At 47.1% G+C, this 21,290-nt stretch overlaps 1 protein-coding gene across 9 annotated transcripts in view; it reads left to right on the top strand.

Moving 5' to 3' along the window:
* Positions 1-21,290, top strand: part of SLC4A4 (solute carrier family 4 member 4) — a 140,328-nt gene that overhangs the window by 100,485 nt on the left and 18,553 nt on the right. For all 9 annotated transcript variants that reach the window (XM_027668194.1, XM_027668190.1, XM_027668191.1 and 6 more), the window contains 10 exons: positions 1,023-1,099; positions 6,536-6,693; positions 10,565-10,652; positions 11,392-11,546; positions 11,823-11,936; positions 12,658-12,832; positions 15,573-15,706; positions 18,033-18,304; positions 19,959-20,029; positions 20,248-20,436. In XM_027668194.1, the coding sequence (XP_027523995.1) occupies positions 1,023-1,099; positions 6,536-6,693; positions 10,565-10,652; positions 11,392-11,546; positions 11,823-11,936; positions 12,658-12,832; positions 15,573-15,706; positions 18,033-18,304; positions 19,959-20,029; positions 20,248-20,436 (1,433 nt within the window). The remainder of the gene's footprint in view (positions 1-1,022; positions 1,100-6,535; positions 6,694-10,564; positions 10,653-11,391; positions 11,547-11,822; positions 11,937-12,657; positions 12,833-15,572; positions 15,707-18,032; positions 18,305-19,958; positions 20,030-20,247; positions 20,437-21,290) is intronic.

Raw genomic sequence — 21,290 nt, 5'->3', positions numbered from 1 at the left:
CAGGGATGAGCTGGACTGTTCTGCCTTTTGTAACATCTGATTTATCTAATTGTGCTTGGCTTCAGCTGTGCCAATGTTCCTGGACGTGGCAGGAACACACAGCAGGTACAGTGTGGTTCCAGGTGGCTCACAAGAAGGAATACTTTGTCTACCCACGTGTTGTAAAGAAAACCCAGCTCTGGGGAGTCCAGAGATTTTTCTTCCCACTCCTTCTGTTTTTCGCTCCCGGTGCTGCTTTATTATTGAGTTTGTTTGTGCTGGGAGCTGATGAGCACTGAGGACTTGGACATTCCTTTTAGTGTGAATATCAAGTCAATATTGTCTCAAAGCATATTTGTCTGTTGTTTGTTTGTGTTTTGGTGGGTTTGGGTTTTTTTTATTTATTTATTCTGCTGTGTCTCTGGGGATTGTCTTCGCCTCCCTGGTGAATTTGGTGTCAGGAATTGGTGTCAGTGTGGTGCACATGTTGTTCTAATCAGTGCGTTGCTTAAGGTTCATGAGCTTAGTTAATGGGCTCACTGGAGCGAGGGAGATGTTTATTAGGGGCTGTTGTGAAGGACCAGGAGCTGCCACTCTCCCTCTCTGTGTGAGCTGTGTACGGTGTCTGGGATGCTGAGGAGGGCAGGTGCCATCCACGTAGAAGAACTGAGGTGAGGGATTTGCACCCTTGGAAGGTCCCAGCCCTGTGGAGGGATGGATTTGTGGTGGGTCCTGGGTGACCCAGCACCATCAGTGTCAGCAGCCTGGTGCTGCTTTGCTTTTTCTCCCACAGGCAGGAGTTATGGAAGGTCATTGGACTCTTTTGCTGTCCTGGGAGTCACAGGAACGCTGTGAGTCGGAGATGACGGAGCATTAGCATCTTAAATCTCCCATGTGCCACATCAAGTGACAGAAAGCAGCCTGTCAGGGTCTGGAATTCCCCCCATCAGCCTGCCAAGGAAAGGTGTTGCTGTAGCCTGAGCCTCTGTGTTCTGACCAGATCCAAACAGGTGCTTTAACTTGTGTTGGCCTTGTTCCTACAGGCAGCCCAGCCATGGCTCACCGAAACCTGACTTCCACCAGCCTGAACGACATCTCAGACAAGCCTGAGAAGGACCAGGTAAGCTCCAGGTCCAACCTTCACTTGAGGATGTGTGTGGAGAGGAGCTGGGTGTTGAGGAAAGGGCTCTCTGTACCTTAGCACAGAAAAAGAAGAGGATGAACAAGCATTTTTTGAGCCCTCTGACTGGATCCTCCACTTTTTAAGCACCAGCCCTTCAAAACAGCAGGTTAAACTCTTACAAGGTCTGAAGCAAGTGACACCACATACACTGCCTCTTGCTGATAGCCATGAGAAAGGAGGGAAAATACCCAGGGACTGATGGAGTTCTGATCCTTTTCCTGCTGAAGGATTACAAGGGTCCTGCAGCACCCCAGGATGAGTGTTCCCAGGGACTGTGGGATAGAGCAGGAGCACGCAGGGGGCACGTGTCCCTGCTACAGCAGCTGGTGGAACAGGGAAGGTGACTGTGCTGACAGGTAACATGGAAGAGCAGCTCCAAAGTGGAGTAATGAAGTTAAAATTGGCCTTTAGTACCGAGTCTCCATGGATCTGACCCCTTTCTTAGACTAGGGTAATGTTTGTGCTGTGGCGTACGGGCTGTCTTTGTCTGTACTTCCATCCTTTCCGAAGGCTGCCGGCTCTGAGGGGTAAGAGTGAGTTTATTCCAACTCTTAGAAAACTGGTGGCTGAATGAGGTCTCTGTACAAGTTTCAAAAAACCTTTTGTCTGGGTTCAAAAAGTGGGTTATTCTCAAAGCCCGGCTGTTTCTTTCGGAGAATCCCTTTTTTTGCCCGCGTCTTTCAGCATTCCCTAGTCCCATGGTGATTCTGAATGCAAATGAGAGTCCCTTTGGAAAATTATTTGGGTAACACAGCGTTGCTGACCAGTTGAGAATGACTCCAGTCCTTCAACAATGGCTGGTCACAACCGTCTGTAGGTACAACCCTAAAGGGACACAGCAACATAATCAAGGTAGAAAAGCGAGGTCAGAGTAATTAAATATTTAAAAAATAAATAGATATTCACATAAATAAATATACTTTCATGGAAAAAGAAGGGGGGCAGCGTGTTTTGCACTGACCTCAGTGTCAGTGCAGTGTTGTAGCCTCATGTGTACTGACTGGGTTTCCAAAATGCCTGTTTCCTTTGAATTCACACAGCCACACCTGGGGAAAGAGGAAGATTGTAAAACAGCTTTTTGTTGTTGGACAAACTGCTGGTTTATATTTTTTAATCCCATTATAACTGGGGTTTTATAGCTAGACCAGCCCGAAGCTGGGGCTGAACATTGCAACAGCTTCACAGCTCTCAGCAGTGCAGACAGGCCCCATTGCCCCTCCTGCTCCAGTGTCTCTGGGCACACAGATAATGGACTTCTTGTGGAGAACTGGGTATAAAAATAGATGTAACACTAATAGGGAAATCTGTTAATAAATCCAGTTTGGGAGCACGCTCCAAAGTTTTTAACTTCCAATGTAGATAATACCTGGCTGTTGGTCGTCAGAACCATTACTTGATAAGTGTCGAGTTCCAAAAAGCCTCTCAGTTAATTAGCCTGTGTCCTGCTGATGAACTTTGCACATTGGGAGCCATGTCCCCTACTCCTTCAGAAATCACCTTAGAGCTCATGTTTTGTTGCTGACTGACTCAGACTCCTGCCTTGATAAAGTTTGTGGCATTGTGGTGATGCCTGGCAACTCCCTTGAGCAGAACTCAGCGTGCCATACGGGGGGGCACAGCAATAATCCATCATGTTTCCACAACAGGAGCTGGAAAGGGAACAGGTTTTCTTGCTTTGGCAGCAGAGTGACTGGCTTTTGTTATTCAGGCATCCCATCTGGGAACTGGACAGTTAGTGAGGCCATACAGGGAGGTGGGAGTCTGCTGGAGACACAGAATTTTCCAATTTTTATTTATTCATGTGAATAAGAACTGCAGCTGGTGAGGTCAGTTTACAGCAGTTGCTTGGAGCAGGACTGCCTTCCTACAACCTTAGTCAATCCCTGGTTTTGCAGAGATAGAGGGTTGTGTCCCCATGCCTGAAAGGAAGGAAGGCTTTGAGCTAACTTATCCGTACCTTCGGTAACTTTCCTGACTTCCTACATCCCTTATTTTCAGTTTTGCAACCTTTAATGCTATTTGGAATGGTGCAATGAACAGTATAGGTATTTTGTAGCCAGAATATTCCTTTAATCTGTGGCTTACCTGCTCCTTTCCTCTGGATATGTTGTAAGGTTCAGGTTTCACATGGACTCGTGCCCCTTGGACAGTTGCCTGTCAGAGAATCCTCCCGGACTCATCCCTCCTGCTGCTCTCCCAGCAGTGCCAGGCACCTCTGCCTGGCTCAGGGGTGTTATTTATGAATACTGAATCGGGTAGTTTGCCTCAACCGGCTCTCTCTGCCATGGGAATGATGGCTTGATCCTTTGGGATTGCAAAGAGGCTGGCTCAGCATCCCCAACATCCTGCAGGAGCCGGCAGGGCCCTGACTCAAACCGCTCCGATGAGAAAGAACTTCAGTAGCAGCCCACGGACTTGGGGGTTGCTGTTTTGTCATGTCTTTGCTTTGGGCTTGTTTGGAGTTTTATAAGGATAATTAGGGAAGAGGAGCTGTATTCCCTTTCATTGTGTTTGTGTTGGCAGAGCACTGCTCCTGAGGTCGCAGCACGGAGAAAGGGATTTGCCTCCATTTGTTTTATTTTAGGAGATGTTGGCTGCAGGTAATGGCCTGGGCATTTGCAGCTGGAGAGACAAGTAGTGGCACTTTGGGACAATTTATTCTTCTCTTCTGTTTTCCAATTAATACATGAGCATCTAGGCTTCTTGTTCTCTCCTGGACTCCCAGCTCTCTGCTGCCAGATGCATCAGTGGTGTCAGTGCCGTGTCCATAAAACCAGGACTTCTCACGGCAGTAGAATTCCTGCAGCTCTTGAAGGTCAAGCTCTTGGATCAAGATTTTCTTTAACTCTGTATTCACAGAATCCCAGACTGGTTTGAGTTGGAAGGGACCTTAAAGCTCATCTTGTTCTGCAACCGTTCCGTGGGCAGGGACACATTCCATTATCCCAAGTTGCTCCAAGCCCCATCCAGCCTGGCCTTGGATGCTTCCAAGGATGGGGCAGTCACAGCTCAGTAATTCAAAAACATTTAAAACTCTTTTTTTCAGCTTATGTGTGAAACAAAGGGGTTGAAAGGAGTCCTGTGGTGCCATGGTGCCAGCAGAGGCTGGGGAAATTCCTACTGCTGTTCCCACTCCGGTCCCTCCTCCCGTGAGAAATCCTTTGGCCATGCTCTGTTAGAATGTCCTTGGCACCTCTGAGTGGCTGAACCACCAGGACTCCTCCAGTGCTCAGGATGTAAAATGCAGGAACATGAAAGAAAATCTCTTTTCCCAGGGACCTGCTATTCCTGAGCTGATGCAACAGCATATAGAAAGGGAATGTATGTTGATATAAGGGGAGTTTACTGACACGGCGTTATCTCCGCTTCCCAAGGGCTTGGAAGTGGGACAAACCTGGCTCTGAATGAATGTGGTCAGTGAGAGGGAGGCACAAAACCCTCCCTATTTGTTGTGGTGTGGGCACTGTGTATTCAAACCGGTGTTTCCATATCAACAGGGGATCTGTGCCAAAGCCAGCACTGCAGTTAAAAAAGAAATTGGCCTTGTTGAGAGAAACCCTCCTGCCTTTCCTGGGGACCAGTAGATGGGGAGGGCACTGGCAGGATCCCACTCTTGGGAATGCAGTCCAGTGATTGATAGTGGGAGCCATTCACTGCTTTTCCTGTTTGAACATCTCCTCACCTCCACAGTTGCAAGCAGACATTCCCAATTTTGAGGTCTGTCAGCCTGGGTGACCTACTTTCTCTACATGGAGCTCCAGTGGAAATTATTGTTTTCCAGTACAGATCACTACCACCTTTCTGGAGAGAAGGAAGAGTTTGCAGGAAGTTGAGTTAAATGGGATTTCCTTTACTTTGGCCGTTTATCGTGATGCAGAGAGTTTTGCTTGCCTGGTTTCTCCCCATATCCACAGTGCACTGCTAAAGTGTCCCTGGGTGATGGAGCAGCATGGAAGGTCCCCCTTGAGGCAGGTGTTCATGGAATAAGTTATGGGAAAGACTATATGCTATATGTGAGCAGATACAAAAAGCAGAGAGACAGAGGCAGGTTCAAATTCCTGGGGGAATTAACCTTCCTTAAGTGCTACTTAGGGGTGTGTACTAAGGAGCTGCTTTCATTTCCGATCGATCCGAAGTGATGATGATTGGAGTGTACATTTAAGGAAATTGGAATTTTCAGGTTACTGTGCCTTTTTGCAACTACAGTGCTGGGGACCTGCGGCCTTCAACATTAGTGGTCAGGTTGGAAGGATGCTCAATTTGGCAGAGTGCAGGGGAAGGTGAAGCTCCCTGCTCCCGGGTGCTGCTGAGGACTTAAATCTTTCCAGAGCTGCTTTGGAGAACGGTTCAAATGGATTTTAAGTGCTGTCTGCACCCTTCCCATCACCTGTCTGATAAATGATTTAAGAAGGTGGTGAGTGGTGCTGCAAAACTCATTTGGAGCTAAAAACCCCCACTATAATAGCAGCTCTTTGAAATTAGTCACGGTGGTTTGCTGTGCTGGGCGAGGGGAGACTGAAGGGACCAGAGCCTTTGGCATCAGGAGCTGGGCAGTCACAGGAGTGGAGACTCTGCAGGTCAGTTCTGGCTCAGAAAATCACCTGGGTTTGGGCCATGTGTTCAAACCAGGCCTGGTGTTGCCAAACCATCCTTGTTCAGCAATGTGGCCAAGTGGATTTGCCACCTTCCCATAGTTTTTTTAATCACCACTATCCTCCCAAACACTGTCTATGGAAGAACTGGTAGCACTTTTCCAGGCTTCCTCCACAGAGCTCCTTGATGCTTATTTACTGTTTCCTCTGGTGGTGATCCTGACTGAAGCATGCAGGAGTAGGATGGTTCCAGCAGTTTCTTCCTGCTAAATCAATTGATGCCTTTTCCTGAGACTTTTTCCATTTTTCTCCTTCCTTGAGTTGCCTGGTGCAGCTCATTAGGGATTCACAGCCCAGTTCAGTCCCTGCCCCCTTAGTGTTCCTGGCAGTACATCCTCCCTCTCCATTCACCCTTCGCCAGGCACACACAGAGCATCTCCAGAGGTCACCCAGGGAGAGAGGGCGGATTGGGAACCAGCTAAGGGCAGGGTTTTCAGAAGCCTCCAACTCCAAATTAATTCTGCCGCTGCCGAATTTCAGACAAAGGCGTCTCGCAGAGGCTGATTTTTAGAACCCAGTGGCTGCTGCCGCAGCGTTCTCCCATTCCCTGTTGATGACATTTCTCCAGAGCTGGAATTAGCTGACCTTTGTCAGCCTGAGGATGTGTGTTGCGGAGTGCGCGCGCTTAGAGTACAGAGGTGCAGAGAAGCAGTACAGAACTACAAGAAGAACATGCCTGACACCACTCAGTTTTCTTTTCCTTCCTCTTTCACTGCTGCAGCTGAAGAACAAATTCATGAAGAAATTGCCCCGTGACGCTGAGGCCTCCAACGTGCTGGTGGGGGAGGTGGATTTCCTGGAGGGCCCCTTCATCGCCTTCGTGCGACTGCAGCAGGCCGTCATGCTGGGAGCGCTCACCGAGGTCCCCGTGCCCACCCGGTAAGGGAACCAGCCCCCAGGGACCTGCCTCCTAAAGTAAAAAACCTCTCACAGTGAAAACACCAGGCCAGAAGGAGGTCTTCTCCACTGCTTTCCATCCTGTGACATGGATAATGGTCAGGATTGGTGGTACAAAGTAACAAAACTCACTGATGCTGCTTCGTAATTTTCAGGTCCTGAGTTTGGTTATAAGTAAAACATCACAGAAACTTAGCAGCTCAGTAGTAAAGGGCACTATCAGTGTCACATTTAACACCTGGGGCTTTCTTCCTGCCCTTTCTGTACGGATCTCAGATTCCCTCTGCACATTTTTGCTGTACGTATTGTTCCTCTTCAGCTCAGATCAGATGAAGGATTCAATTCTGTCCCTGCTGGGGCAAAAATGTATTCGGATAATCTGAGACATACAATTCTATTGGGGCTGGTGGATTTGTAACGCATAATGGCTGAGGGAAAAATGTCAGATAAATATTTTATTTATTGTGACTCGTGTTGCAAGTTGGTCTGAGTCTCACAAACCACAGTGTATCTTGTGTTCTTAAATATTTGAAGTCACTGCTTGAATATGCCTGGCTGTCTGAGCTGCCCTGTGTGAATTCATAGCAGTATCACAGCCCTTGCACGGAATGGAACTTACGTGGCTCTTGGGATCTGTGCCTTGTTTCTGTGTACCAAACAAAGGGAAAAGAGGATCTAACTTTGCCCTTTAATTGTAGTAGCAGTGTTTGTATGTCTTGGGTTTTCATTCGTACAGCCACGTCAACAACTGTTTGCACACTCTGGGTATTCAGGTAGGAGTGTGGGGACACAGAATAGGCTTCATTTTGTAGCAGGTTACTCATTCCTCAGCATTCCTGGGCTCTGTGTGCTTCACTATTTCAGCTCCCAAGTGCAATCCCACTGACTCTGTTTTTTTAAACACGCCTCCGAGTGCTTTTCCACAGATGTAAAATTAGGTGTTGTTTGCTGTGGTGGTGGGAGCTGGGAAGTTGAATCCGGGATTGCTGGGCAGCCTCATGACTCAATAGCGTTAATCAAGGCAATATGTCCTTCCATGCCAGCATTTTTCCCAGGAAATAGTATTATCCATTTGCTGTCCTCCAAAGCAAATGCTGGCCCTAATCAAAGCAGGGAGGCTCATTAGATGGCTTTCATGAGTGATGAAGAGCCATTTGCAATGGCTGCATCCTTCGAAATTCAATCAAGGAAATCCCCTCAGGGCCCGAGGAGCTGTGATGGAACATCTCCTCCCATGCCCCGGTTCCTGCTGTGAACCTGCACTTAAAGCCCGCAGACTCCACAGGATGCTGCAACTGGAGCCTCTGGCATGCCCACCCCTCTCTCCCTTGGGGCTTCTCCTCTTATCTTGTTAAATTATCGATTTCCTGGTAAAGTTGTGGACACCACACCGTCCAAGCTGGGCACCTTTTTTTCTTCATGCTTTTTTGCAAAGCATTTTAAGTATTTCCTTTACTTAAAAGCAAATTTTTACTTAAAAGAAACCAGGAGGATCTCACAAACTCCCCAGAAAAATTATCTCCACCAGGTGTTTTCATACAACCCTAGTAATAAAAATCAGGGAGATGCAATAGGAATTGAGATATCCCAGCCTTTCTTGAGCTTTCTTTTTACTGGTCAGATTGATAAAAACCTTTTAAAACCTTTGGTTTTCTCACGTCGAATTTAATCCCACAGCACTCAGGACTCCTCGTTTGGAGAAGCCCTGAGCTTGCAGCATGGCTTGGGCATGGCTGCTGCCAAGACAGCGCAAGAGAAGGAGCTTTGTGTTTTCCTCAGAGAAATGGGCAGTCCTGCGTTCAGGGCTGCTGGTTAATGGAATGATAGTGGGGAAAACGAAGGGGAATGAGCAAGGAGGAGATGTTTTGTGAAGATAAGCTGCACAGACTTGCACAGTCTGGTGTGCAGTGCTGGGAAAGGCCTGTGTCTGCAGGTCTCAGATGAAGTGAAGTAACTTGCCCAAAGGTCACCTGGGAAGCGTGTGGCAGATCCAACATCAGGTTCTCCTCCCAGGCCTCCTGACTGTAGCTTTTCACTGCAAAGGCACCTTTCCTCTAGGACTTGTCTGAGATTCCTTTGTTCAGGTGCCTTTAATCCTCATGGAGTTGCTGCTCTTGCTGCAGGCTGGAGGCGTGGATGAGCAGGCTGGACTCGGATCTTGGTTTAGTTGCTCTTCCTTTTTTTTTTTCTTGTTTTGGGGACAAAGATGAGGGGATGGGACATGGGACCACCCTGTCTCCTGGACTGACCATAGCAGGGTGTCCACTCCCTAATCCAAAGTTACTGGGCTTGTACATCCTATTGCTGAATTAGGACAAAGAATTTGGAAAATGCCACGTACTGCTTGTTTTCCAAGAGTGTTTTAGTAGTGCAGGAGTATTCAGGTGCTGCTACTCTGTGCTGGAAGAGATCCAGCTGGTGGAATTATTGCAGAAGACTCTTACGAAAATACCAGGAGAATGCCAAGCAGAAACTCCTGAAGTTATGAACTCCTTTTTTAAAATTCATATATTTGGCTAAGTTGCATCCTGGAGTTTGGAAAGAGTTGGCTGAGGAACAGTTTGTCTTGAATGTTGTTTTATAATAACTGGTGAAACAGGGAAAGTTCCAGGAGGTGGGAGGAGAGCAGGGGACATAACCTGGGTGTATGTGGCTTACTCACCTCCATGTGAACCTCAAGTAAAACACTTGAACGCCTTGTGAAGAACTCAAGTAAGAAGTGTTATGTAGTAGTGCCAATCAGTATGTATTTATGGATCCTGTCCTATCACTTGCTGCCTTTTTTTTTTTTTTATAGGAGTCTAAATTTTTTAAATAGAAAGTCTACTTGTTTAGATATAATACTCCTCATAACCCATTTGACTTAGTACCTCACAATATTTTGATTTAGGGAGCTAAAATAATACTTAATCCAGTGCTTGGAATGGGAGAGGTACTTCTGGTGAGGTTATTTCATCTGTGTGTTTGCACTGACAAAGGTTTCGTATCATGGTGTTTTTCCAGCTCATCAGCAGTGACTTGGATGTAGTTGCTGTGCAAAGAGATTATGTAAGAAATTAAGTGTCCAAGGCCAAGTTGGATGGGGCTTGGAGCAACTTGAATTAGTGGAAGGTGTCAGGGGTTGGAACTAAATGGCATTTAGGTGATAAGAGAAATAGAAGCTTTACTCACAGTGTCCCAGAGTGCCCAAATAAGGAACAATATCATCTTAGAGAAGTCCTAGAGAATTAGATAAGGGATGTAACTCAAACAAACAGGATGTAAACTAAGCTCTGTGTACCCAAACAAGATAAAGAACAAACATTACAGTTTTTGATGAAACAAAATGATACTGTGACCCGGAAGGACCAAAAAACGACTTCCAGTAGGGATGTGACTATATAAAGCGAACTAATGAATATGCATTAAATAAGCAAGAATATCTAATGAATATGTAAATACTTAGTGTAATAAAGAGTCCTGTCTATCTGTCATTTGGCACGTTTGATTAGAGGAGCTGTCCTGTGAACGTCCAGCACTGAACAAAGAATGCCCTTTTTAACACCCTCAAATTTATACTAAGAAGTTTGTTTCTGCTGCTTTTCAGTATCATAGGGTCATTTCCAACCCAAACTATTCTGCGGTTCCATGAAACAAGTCCCTGTGGAGGTGGACAGGCTTTGTGTGTTGCACAGGACATGATGGGCAGCAGGGTGTAACCTCTGCTCCCAAGGTAGCTGGAGGCCGCTGGCAGCCTCTGCAAACCTAACAAGAACCACAACTTTTTGAAGTCATATTTCTGTCTAGATGTTGTATAAATAACAAGCAATTTGTTTTGCCATCCTAAATGGGAACAATCTCTTGGTTTTGTCAGATTTCTCTTCATTCTGCTGGGACCGAAGGGCAAAGCAAAGTCCTACCATGAGATCGGCCGAGCCATTGCCACACTGATGTCGGATGAGGTAGGTGTCTTGGCATCTCCCATGGAAAAGCGGTTCTCCCAGGTAATGATATCCATTTCCCCAGACTGGTCGACATGAATGAGCGTTCACGTAAAACCAGAATATCCAGATGTCACCTCCTGATTCCATCTGTGGACACGGTTATTGCCTCTGGCCTCATGGTTTTGTAAAAGCGTGACTAGAGGAGGTGTTTGTGCACCACGTGTGTTTTCCCGCTGGCAGTCACTCTTGCAAATCAATGTGAATTAATTGCTGAATTAATTCTGTCGTGGTCTGTGCCTTGTGTCCCATTCCACCATCCCAGTATCCCACAGCCACGCTTCAGGTGGTGTCATTCTTTCTATGTCACAGAGTTGAAAATGAACTTGGGTTTGATAGGCTAAGTAGGCAGCTTTGTAAAAGTGTCTTCTCAAATTGAAACTCCTTATGTAGAGGAAAACTCTTTTTTTGGATAAAGAAATACATGATTGCTTTAGTAATATTTTTAAAGGTTAGAAATGTATGTTTTGCTTAAAATTAGAAACATGCCTGCAGGAAAGAATCTCTGTCATTGTCCACCTGAAGGAAGGGGCTTTTCTGAGGGTCACACCTCCTCGTGCCAAATGTCCTGATACTTTTTCAGAGGTTTTTGAGAAGGAATTAAGTTGGTTTTGTAGAATATAACTAGGCAGCCGCCTCTGGAGTCTGGGCTACAGAAAATGCAAACCTGTTCCATATGAAATCTCTCTTTTCCTTGCAGGTATTCCATGACATTGCCTATAAAGCCAAGGACCGGCAGGACCTGATTGCGGGCATCGATGAGTTTCTGGATGAAGTCATTGTGCTCCCCCCTGGGGAATGGGATCCAGCCATTAGGATAGAGCCTCCCAAGTCTCTCCCTTCTTCAGATAAGAGGTAATAGCAGGAGACAGTGTCCATGATGAAGGACAGTGGGCATCAGGTCTGAAAAGGTGATGGGAAGAACCAGTGCTTTGGTTGCACCAGGGGTATTTGTTGAGTGACCTGCAGCTGCCTGTCCGTATTTATAAAACCCTGGAGGTGTTTTCAGGTCTTCCTTAGTAGCTGGAGGGAGGATGTTCCTGCAGTTCTGTACCTTTTAAGGTGATATAGGCACATAACAACGTAGCTGTGTTCTGCTTGGTCCTTCTGACACGCCGCATTCTTGCCCAGGAAGAACATGTACTCGGGTGCGGAGAACCTGCAGATGAACGGGGACACCCCTCACGACGGAGGGCACGGCGGCGGGGGCCACGGGGACTGCGAGGAACTGCAGCGCACGGGCAGGTGGGTCCAAGGGTTAAAAAAGTCATTAAAAAGGGACAGAAGGTGACATGTACTCGTCTACCACCATGTCAGAGCAGTCCTGGTGTTGGTGGGGAGCTGTGAGCAGGGGAACAAGAGACTCAACAGAAACACGTTTCAGGCTGGCAATGTCAGAGCCACAAGGAGTTTATGCTGTCAGAGTTAAATGCTGTCTTGTCTGGCATCGTACAAAAAGGCAGGTCTGCAAGTGAGTTCCCTTGTTCTCCAAGATTATTTCCTGTGTGTTTTTACGTCCGGTTCTTTTGCTGGTTAACAATTAGAAGCATTTTTCCATATAGCAGGTTGTTTGACTCGCCCAGCCATGGTGTCTGCCATGTGGAGAAATTTAGTCAGGGATGTAGACCAGAGTTAATCTACTTTATTACATCAACTAATATAGTTGGAGAAAAAAAAACCCAACAGACAAGCTTCCTGAACTGCAAACTGTAGTGGTCTGTTTTAGCAAGGCTTGTGTTCCTGAAATTTGTCTCTTTCCAGCTGCATCGTGTGTTCAAGATATTATCTATCTTTACATTATCTCTGATATTCCTGGACCACCACAGCTGCAATAAGACTGTGTGTAATGTGGTGGTCTCGCTCCTTTGAGATAATACCTCATTGCTGGCAGTGTCTCTGATGGCTTATCGTGGTGACTTTCACTGTAAAACATTTTTCACGAGTCTCCTCTTTCTTGTCCTTGCAGATTCTGTGGGGGCTTGATCAAAGACATAAAGAGAAAAGCACCGTTCTTTGCCAGCGACTTCTACGACGCTTTAAACATCCAGGCCCTCTCAGCCATCCTCTTTATCTACCTGGCCACTGTCACCAACGCCATCACTTTTGGGGGATTGCTTGGGGATGCTACGGAGAACATGCAGGTGAGCAAGAGCTTTCAGAACCAGCAAAGAGCATTTCGTTCTTACTGTCCAGTCAGAGGAGCGTTTGGGCACCTACAGAGCTGGAATTCTGGATACAATAATGGAGTTGTCCTGTGCTTTTACTGCTTTCTCTGCTGTTGTTGGCTGTCCTTTGACAGATTGTACAGGAGTTACCTTAAATGGTGATTAAAAGCAGGCCAGGAGGTGGAGAAGGTGTTTGCTCCTTCTCTAGGGATAAGTTCCTCTGGTCTGCTCTCAGTTGTACCATTTCAGTCCAAATAAGTTTGCTAAGTCTGATTCAGACTTTCCATATCTGAATCCTCTGCCTGACTCCTACAATCCCTGGGCTTCTGTCTCTCTGGTGAAAAGAACATCCTAAAATTCATAGGAAAGCGAGTAAATCAGGAGATGTGACACAGGAGAGAACGGTAAGGTCTTTAGAAAGATGAATTTTGAAGTAGTGTGAGATCCTGAGAACCAGCTGGCATATCCATGGACAGGCTGGATCAGTGGACAAGGCAAGAGTTGGGGCTTCAAAGGATAGCTCGGGCTAAAGGAAGGGGATTCTGCATTAACAATGCCGTAGGGGCTTCATGTTAGTGGAAAAATGGGAAAAATAGGAGGTTGTATTTAGACAGATTCAGTGCAGCCACATCAAATCTCCTAACAATAATTAAGATTGTAGTGACAGTGACTAAACTACTAATTTAAGCAGGTTTAATTAAGTTAAACATAGAAAAAGAGGGCGTGTATCTGGAACTTTGCATTTCCCTGTGATGAATTACAGGCTGGAGTAAGATCCAGCAGCCTGTGGAGTACCAAACTTCCTTCTCCCCTGTGCTGACAGTTTGCCTTTTCTGAGACTCATGGAAGTCAGGAATGGAGGGGCCTCTTGGACCCATCAGTGAGCAGCACTGGGCTGTCACTGGGTAGCAGAGCAAAGCCTGCCTGCTCTGCTTCTGAATGAGGTGCAGTCTTTAAATTAGGAGGAGAAAGGGGAAATGTTACCCAATTCCAAGTTTAGAATCACTTTATTGTGAGTGGCCAAAAGCCTCTTCTGTTACCTTTGTGTACCCCATGAACGTGTATTATCAAGTAGCAAAAAAAGAAAAACGGTATTTTTGGGTCTACCACATCACAGTTCCTGTGTCTTGTTGGCTGCAAAGAGTGATGTGGCTGCTGCTGGGGCAGGCCCTGAGCACGGCCCGTCCCTGCTGCCTGTCCCGGGAGCTGCTCCGGCCGGTGCTTCCTTAACAGCTCGCTCCAGAGTTCTGTGTTTCTGCGAAAAGACACTATTCTTAGCTTCAGACACGTGGAAGAATGTAGGGAAAAGAGATTCCAGATGCGCTGGCTGCAAGGGCCCTCTCCATGAGTAATGCCAGAGGAGCGGAGGGGATCGGCTGTGTGGATGCCGTTCCTCGCCCCGGGAGCAACCGGCTCATCCTCACAAGTCCCCCAGAGGCAGCCAGCAAATATTACTTTCCTCAGTGTAAACACTGATTTATGTCTTTCCAAGGAAGAGAGACACAAAACTGGACTTAAATTCCTCACAATACCCCTGATAAGTCAGGAAAACTGCAGCCCCATCCCTTGCAGCGTGTCATGGATGGAAGGAAGGATCTGCGTGTGCTGTTAATTAACATGTGTGGCATTAACGAGGCTGCTGGTTCACGCAGCTCCAGCCATGCAAATAAGCCCAGGGTTAAATCCATCCCTGGTTGTTGGGAACATGTTCCTGGAGAGGGTAATACTGATGGCTGCACGTCCTATTCAGTAGAAGATGATGCTCTTATTACTCCTTTAAAACTCAGTCAAGTGTAAATAGATTAAGAGTAAATGAGGTAAGATCAGCACGTTCTGCACACTCGGCCAGTAATCACATTTTATTGCCATTTATATTTCATCCACATTTTTCATTTTAAAAGTAGACATTGTCCAGCTACAGCTGGACATGAAAATCCAAGAATGCACCAAGTGTGCTGTTCTATCCTTCTCCAGCCAAGCTTCTTTGCCACGTGTGCCAAAGGTAATTATAGAGCTCGTTAAGTATGGAATTTATGGCTTGCTGGTGACATCTGATGAAGTTGGGTCTTAACACGTGGCTGCTGGGTGAAACAACCTTGTTTGGTTTGTGTCTTACTTACTAAACCAGTGACTTGAAAGAGAGGCAGGTTGTTTATCTAGAAAATGTCTGCTCAGTTGGAGAGAGAAAATATCCCACGTCCATTGTCCTGGGGGATTTTGGTGCCGTCCTGTAGCCACGCTCTGCTACAGCTGTCTGAGGAGTCCCACAGACGTGTCTCTTTACTGTCAAAGGCTTGGAAGATCATAGAATGATACAGGGGTTTGGGTTGGAAAGAACCACAAAGGGGTCTGGTTCCAACTCCTCTGCCATGGGCAGGGACGCCTTCCACTAGACCAGGTTACTCCAAGCCCCATCCAACCTGCCCTTGGATGTTCCAGGAGTTCCCTTTAAGTGGTCCTTGAAAACACTCTCCTCCCCCTTGTCAAATATAAGATACAACATATAGCATTGATAACCTGTGGAACTCAGATATCCAAGGGGGGTTGGTGGTTATCCTGAGTAACTGTGGACTGTGTGGGACCAACACATCTCAGCGTGAGCTGTGAGAGAGGCAGAGGATGCTCTTCCCTTGCAGCCCACGGCCGGTCACCGACAGAACTGCTCATTTCGAAAGGGTTCTGCAGCAGAAGTGACCCTTGTGCCGTGTGTCCGCAGGGCGTGTTGGAGAGCTTCCTGGGCACGGCCGTCACCGGCGCCATATTTTGCCTTTTGGCTGGTCAGCCCCTCACCATTCTGAGCAGCACAGGGCCCGTCCTGGTCTTCGAGCGGCTCCTCTTCAACTTCAGCAAGTGAGTACGTGGGGGGGGGGAGAGGGCGGGGTGGGAGGAATGTCCCATGGTAATGAAATCCCAGCCAGGGAATGAGCTGCCTGGCGGTGGGGAAGGAGGGGATTTAGTGCACGAAATGAAACATGTCGTTGTTCCCTCTTGGGATCCAGTGCAATCACATCAGGGATTTTCCCGGCACGCATGTCCCAGGGCGCTGCCCGGTGTGTGGCTGCCTGTCTCCGTGAGGCCTCCTGGAAAGAAATCCTTGGCCAGTTCAGTCCTCCATGAGCGATTTGCTCTAGTTACAGTGTGCTGCTCCTCCCAGCCACTGCTTCCCTGGCTGCTCTGGATTTCCCATAGGAGCAAAGAAATCAATCCAGCTCTTCACTAACAAAATCCTGCGGGTCTCAAGGTTACCAAAAATTTGACCTTAAATCTCTAATAGTTTGAAATAATCACTGTCATTTGTGAAAGCAAAAGTGCCTGTGATAGAAACAGCCCCCAGAGTTCCGCAGTGGAGCTTTCCTGCAGTAAAGGCTCTTGGATTTTTTCCATTTAACTGGTATAAAGAGGTTCTGCTCCCTCCCCTTTGTTGATAGCTGACACCCAGAGCCAAAGGGAGCCCATTTTGTTAGGTGTGCTCATTTACCAGTCCCACATCTGCAATACCAGGAAAATACACAGGAATCCCTAAGGGAATCAGTGGTACCATGGATGATTTTATGCATAGGGCTGCTGATCCTTGGGCCTGTGTTTTGCAAGGAGATCATTTTAGGTTACACAGAATACACCCCAAATCCCTTGCAGCCCATGTTCATGGCACTGCAGGTTGTGCAGGACTTGTGTTCCTACACAAAGGGAGGGATAGGGGCTAGGAAAAATAGATGGAAAATTAGATTATCCCAGAGAGGGAAACTGTAAGCTGCCAAAGGGTTGCGAGCTCCACAGTGGAACAAGAGGGGAGCACCTTTCTTTTCTTATTTTGGCTGGAGTAAATGAATAGAGTCAGGAATGGGCATGCTGCACCTGTTGGCATGTGGCAGGCGTGGCACAGCCCAGGTGCAGCACACAGCAGGAAAAAAGCAAGATGGAAAAGCACTTTGTACTGTTTTGGCAGGGAGAAGGTGGTTATTTTTAACCTGAGGAGGAGGTGGTGGTTATAAAAGCCATTGTCCTAACAACCTGCCAGAGCAGAAAGGCAGGAGTTTTCAAAGGGAGCCTTTCTCACAAGGAAATTGGAACTGAGGACTGTGATTTTTCTGTAATGCATTTGTGGTTGTTCCTATTCACAATGTGCTGTTCCCTCCTGGGAGCAAAATTAGAAAGACTTCCCATCTACTGACTCATTTGAAGTGTGACTCGTGTGTGTGTGTGTGTATGGAGGGATTCCTAAAAGCACGTTGTGGACCCGGACATGTGCCTGGCTTTGGGCGCTCTGTGGTGCCAGCATGGGGGGGTTGATGCTACAGGACACAGTGCTTTTCCACCTGCTCTGTCAGCTTCAGACATGCTGCAGGAATTTGAGGGGTAAAAGCCAAACTAATATAGTTTGAAAGTCTTTGAAGTTCTTCAGTGGTGTGGAGCCAGGGTGTACCTGGGCTCCTGCCAGCTGCCTTCACGTGTATGGCAGCTCCTGCTCCCTCAGGCACGGATTCCGGATATTTCAAAGCTGTCACTGGGGTCTTTTGTTATTATTTTTTCTCCTTCTCTTTTTTTAAATCACTTTGTTTCTTACTTGCTCCCTCCCAGGCCAGGGCTCCTTGGCTTCCAGGGCTGGGGCTGCCAGCTGCAGCACCTCCCATTTCCTTTCCCAGAACAGACAGTAACCTCCCTGGCAGGTCTTTATCTGTGCCAGTGTCCCCTTTTGGCACTTGTTCACTCCTAAAAGCCCACCTTCAGACTCTGTGCCTGCATGGCACTGCAGCCTCGAGCAGCAAACACAGGACCATCGTTCCCAGGAGGGAACAGTGCAGTTGGCTCCATGGTTCTCCTCAGCCTGCCAGTCCTGGCACCAGGGTTTGTCACAGAATCACAGAACATCCTAGGTTGGAAGAGACCCGCAAGGATCAGCAAGTCCAACTCCCTGCTCCTGGCAGGACTACCTAAAACTAAACCATATGACTGAGAGCACTGTCCAGATGCTCCTTGAACTGTCTCAGGCTTGGTGCCATGACCGCTTCCCTGGGGAACCTGTTCAGTGCCCGACCACCCTCTGGGGGGAGAACCTTTTCTTTATGTCCCATCTCAGCTTCCCCTGATGCAGATATTCCACGTAACATCTGCTTTGTACTTCCTGATCTTGTCTAACTCGATGTTTTCCTTTCTTGCCACCCCTGTCTTGTTGCAGGGACAATGACTTTGACTACCTGGAGTTCCGCCTCTGGATCGGCCTCTGGTCAGCCTTCCAGTGTCTCGTTCTCGTGGCCACCGATGCCAGCTTCCTGGTCAAGTACTTCACCCGCTTCACTGAAGAAGGATTTTCCTCCCTGATCAGCTTCATCTTCATTTATGATGCTTTCAAGAAGATGATCAAGCTGGCGGATCATTATCCCATCAACTCCGAGTTCAAGGTGGACTATATCACGCATTACTCTTGTGCCTGTAAACCAGTAGATCCAGGTAAGAGAGTGTTTCATTACCTCTCCAGTTTACAGGTAGCAGGTGGCATTTACTCTCTTTTTCCTTTGTACTGCAGCCCACATAATAGGTAGATTATTCCTTCTTTATCGGCTGTCTTCAGATACCCTATCTTAGTTTTTTTTGGAAGCCGAGGGGTGAATTTCACTGTATGTCCCAACTGGAATGTTTGTATAACCAGCCTTCCTGGGACTCCTCCTGTGAGCAGCATGACCAGTAGAGAAACTTCTCTGCACCCTTGTCTCCTTGCATCCCTCTGGCTGTCAGTTCCAAATGGCCATTCCTCTGAGAATTCCGTGAAGGGGCAGAAGTGGCGGCCGTGTCACTGCCATGGAGATCAGGTCACTCCTGTTTCAAGTGCTGGAGCTGGATTTATTCAAGGTGTTACCCAAACATGGGTGGTTCCCACCTCCTGGTTGCATGGATGAGTGGGAAAACACAAACAATTCCTCTCTAAGCAGAAGGGAAGTGTATCCAGAGGGCAGCCTATCTCCAGAGCGTGGGCTGCACGGCAGATAGAACCTGTACGTATAGGTCTGGGTACACAGCTGGGAACAAGGGGAAACAAAACCCAAATCCAAACAGAGGGAACACTGGCTGTACCATTAGGGAAACAGGGACCACTCCTTGGATCCTACACACAATGAGGAGTGAGTAAGAAGCTTGGTCTGTGCTCAAAGTAAACTGCAGGTTACCTCAGCACACCTGTCCAACAGGAAAAGCTGCTGGCTGCTCCTCACAGGTGTCAGGAGCCGGTTCCCTGGGAGCCGGGTGCCTGCCTTATTTATTAAACACAGGATCTTGGCGAGCACATGGATGCTGCTCTGGTGCTGCCTCCACTGGAATGGCACAGAGCCAGGACGGTAGAAATGGTCAATGCCAAGTCTCCACTTCCCGTTGAAACACCTGTGGCTCTCCAGGCAGCAAAGGAAAAAAAAGTTTATTTATGCAAAACCTCAGTAAAACCGTGAGGGTGGAGGTGGTGAACCTGTTTGCAACAAGGTCTGCATTCCTAAATGAAATTTCAAATCCATGATTCCTAATGCTGCAAAAGCCAGAGGAAAATGTGTCACTGCCACAGGGAATGCTGCTCCTTCTTTCAAAGGAATTATCCCCATCCTGTTGATTTCAATTACTTGCCATCTTTTTGTTTCTTTTAATTCAAAAAATGTGTTTGTGCTGGACGCTAAAATGCATTTTGCTTTTCTGGATATCTTGGGGGTTGTGCTTACATTTGAAATTAATCATTAGAGTGTTCTGTGGATATTTAGTTTAATCCAGAAATCATTAGAAAAATATTGGAAACCCATCAAATGTTATGTTGTCTGTCTGATTTTCTGGTTTGTGTGGTTTTTTTGGTTTTTTGGGTTTTTTTTAAACTGTGAACTCCAAAAAAACCCTCAGTTAGGTTTGGATTATGTTTCACTTAACCTTTTCTTTCAGTTTTGTGAGTGATTGATGATTGAAAGCTTTTGAGTCTCTCTAAAACAACACTTGTGACTAGCTTTACTGGAGCAAAGAGGTGGCAAACAGCTTGATGGAGTTAAGAAATTACTTAATAATTGGAATTTTCTCTCCTCCCTAGCTGTTTCCTGCATCCTGCTCACCATACACCCTTTTCTCTTCTCTCTTGCAGTTAATAGCTCATTCTTTAACAGGACAACGGTGCTGTCAGACAATGAGCTGGTCTATTCCTCCTCTGAAATGGTGAGTTCCCCTTGGGAGGGCACGGATCCCATGGGCTACAGAGTCTCAGTGGCGAGCTTTGGATCATGAGAAAGAAGTGGAGCTTGATGGGTCACATCCGTTTGCGGGGGACATGTGTGAAGGAGGTTGAGACACAGAGTAATAACTCCTTTCAGTCAGACACCAGCAGGAAAATGGTCTCACCCAAATCATTCTGTGATTCCCTTTTTTTCCTGCAGGACAACACCACCATTGACTGGGCTGCTCTGACAGCCAAAGAGTGCTTGAAATATGGGGGAAAACTTGAGGGCAACAGCTGTGACTATGTCCCTGACATCACCCTCATGTCTTTCATCCTCTTCTTCGGCACTTACACCTGCTCCATGGCCCTCAAGAAATTCAAGACCAGTCGCTATTTTCCCACCACTGTAAGTATCTCCTTTCACCCGAGCAATCTTCCCCAGGGCAAAGGTCAGCCTTCCTTTTGGAGTAGCTGTCATGCACACAGGGAGGGGTGCTCTGCAGGGAAGCCAGGTTGGACTGGTTGGGATAAAAACATGGAACTGGTTAACCAGGGTATGCCTGGGATTGCTCCCAGTGGTTCTGGAGGGCACAGCTAAGGCACAGAAGAGCCAAGAGGAGCCATAATCTCTCCTGGGAGTGTAGCAGGCATTTCAAAGGCGCTGAAGACAACACTTCCAAACCTACAGGCACCTCTCAGGTGCATCTGCTTGTTTTGTCCCCTCAGGTGAGGCTCCCACGCCAGACGTGCGAGCCGGAGCTTTCCATATGTGCCAAACCTGTGTTTCTCTCTGAGACTTGCCCCATTTTTGGCATTCTGACACACAGGGATTTATCCTGCCTGGATGTTTACTGTTCTGCTGTGTTACAATTGAACCTCTCTTACTTTTAATAAAAAGGAAACAAATTCCATCTGGGCTGGAATGCAGCTCAATTTATCTGTAACCATGTGAACCCAGGAAATCAGGAAGGAACAACGGCTCTGGAAAGCTCACACAGTTCCAGGCAAGCACAGTGGCTCCTGCACAGTTAAATTTTGGGGTCTGACCAGTGGCAGCTTTAAGTTGTCATATTCCAATGACTTCAGGAGAGCCGCAGTCTTAAGGATTTAGCTGAGAAGCCTGGTTTGTTTTCCTGTCAGCTTAGGTTGATTTATTACTTGAACAGCAAACAACGTAATCCCTGCCAGTCATACAGAGTATCTCATTTGTGGAAGTTTGGGTCTTCCCAAAAGGGAATTTTGTGACTTTCCATTGTGTTG

Source organism: Corapipo altera, unplaced genomic scaffold (genome assembly GCF_003945725.1).
Source record: "Corapipo altera isolate COAL_440 unplaced genomic scaffold, ASM394572v1 214, whole genome shotgun sequence".
Lineage (NCBI taxonomy): Eukaryota > Metazoa > Chordata > Aves > Passeriformes > Pipridae > Corapipo > Corapipo altera.
Note: the sequence above shows the minus strand (reverse complement) of the source record. Positions and strands in the feature narration are given on the sequence as shown.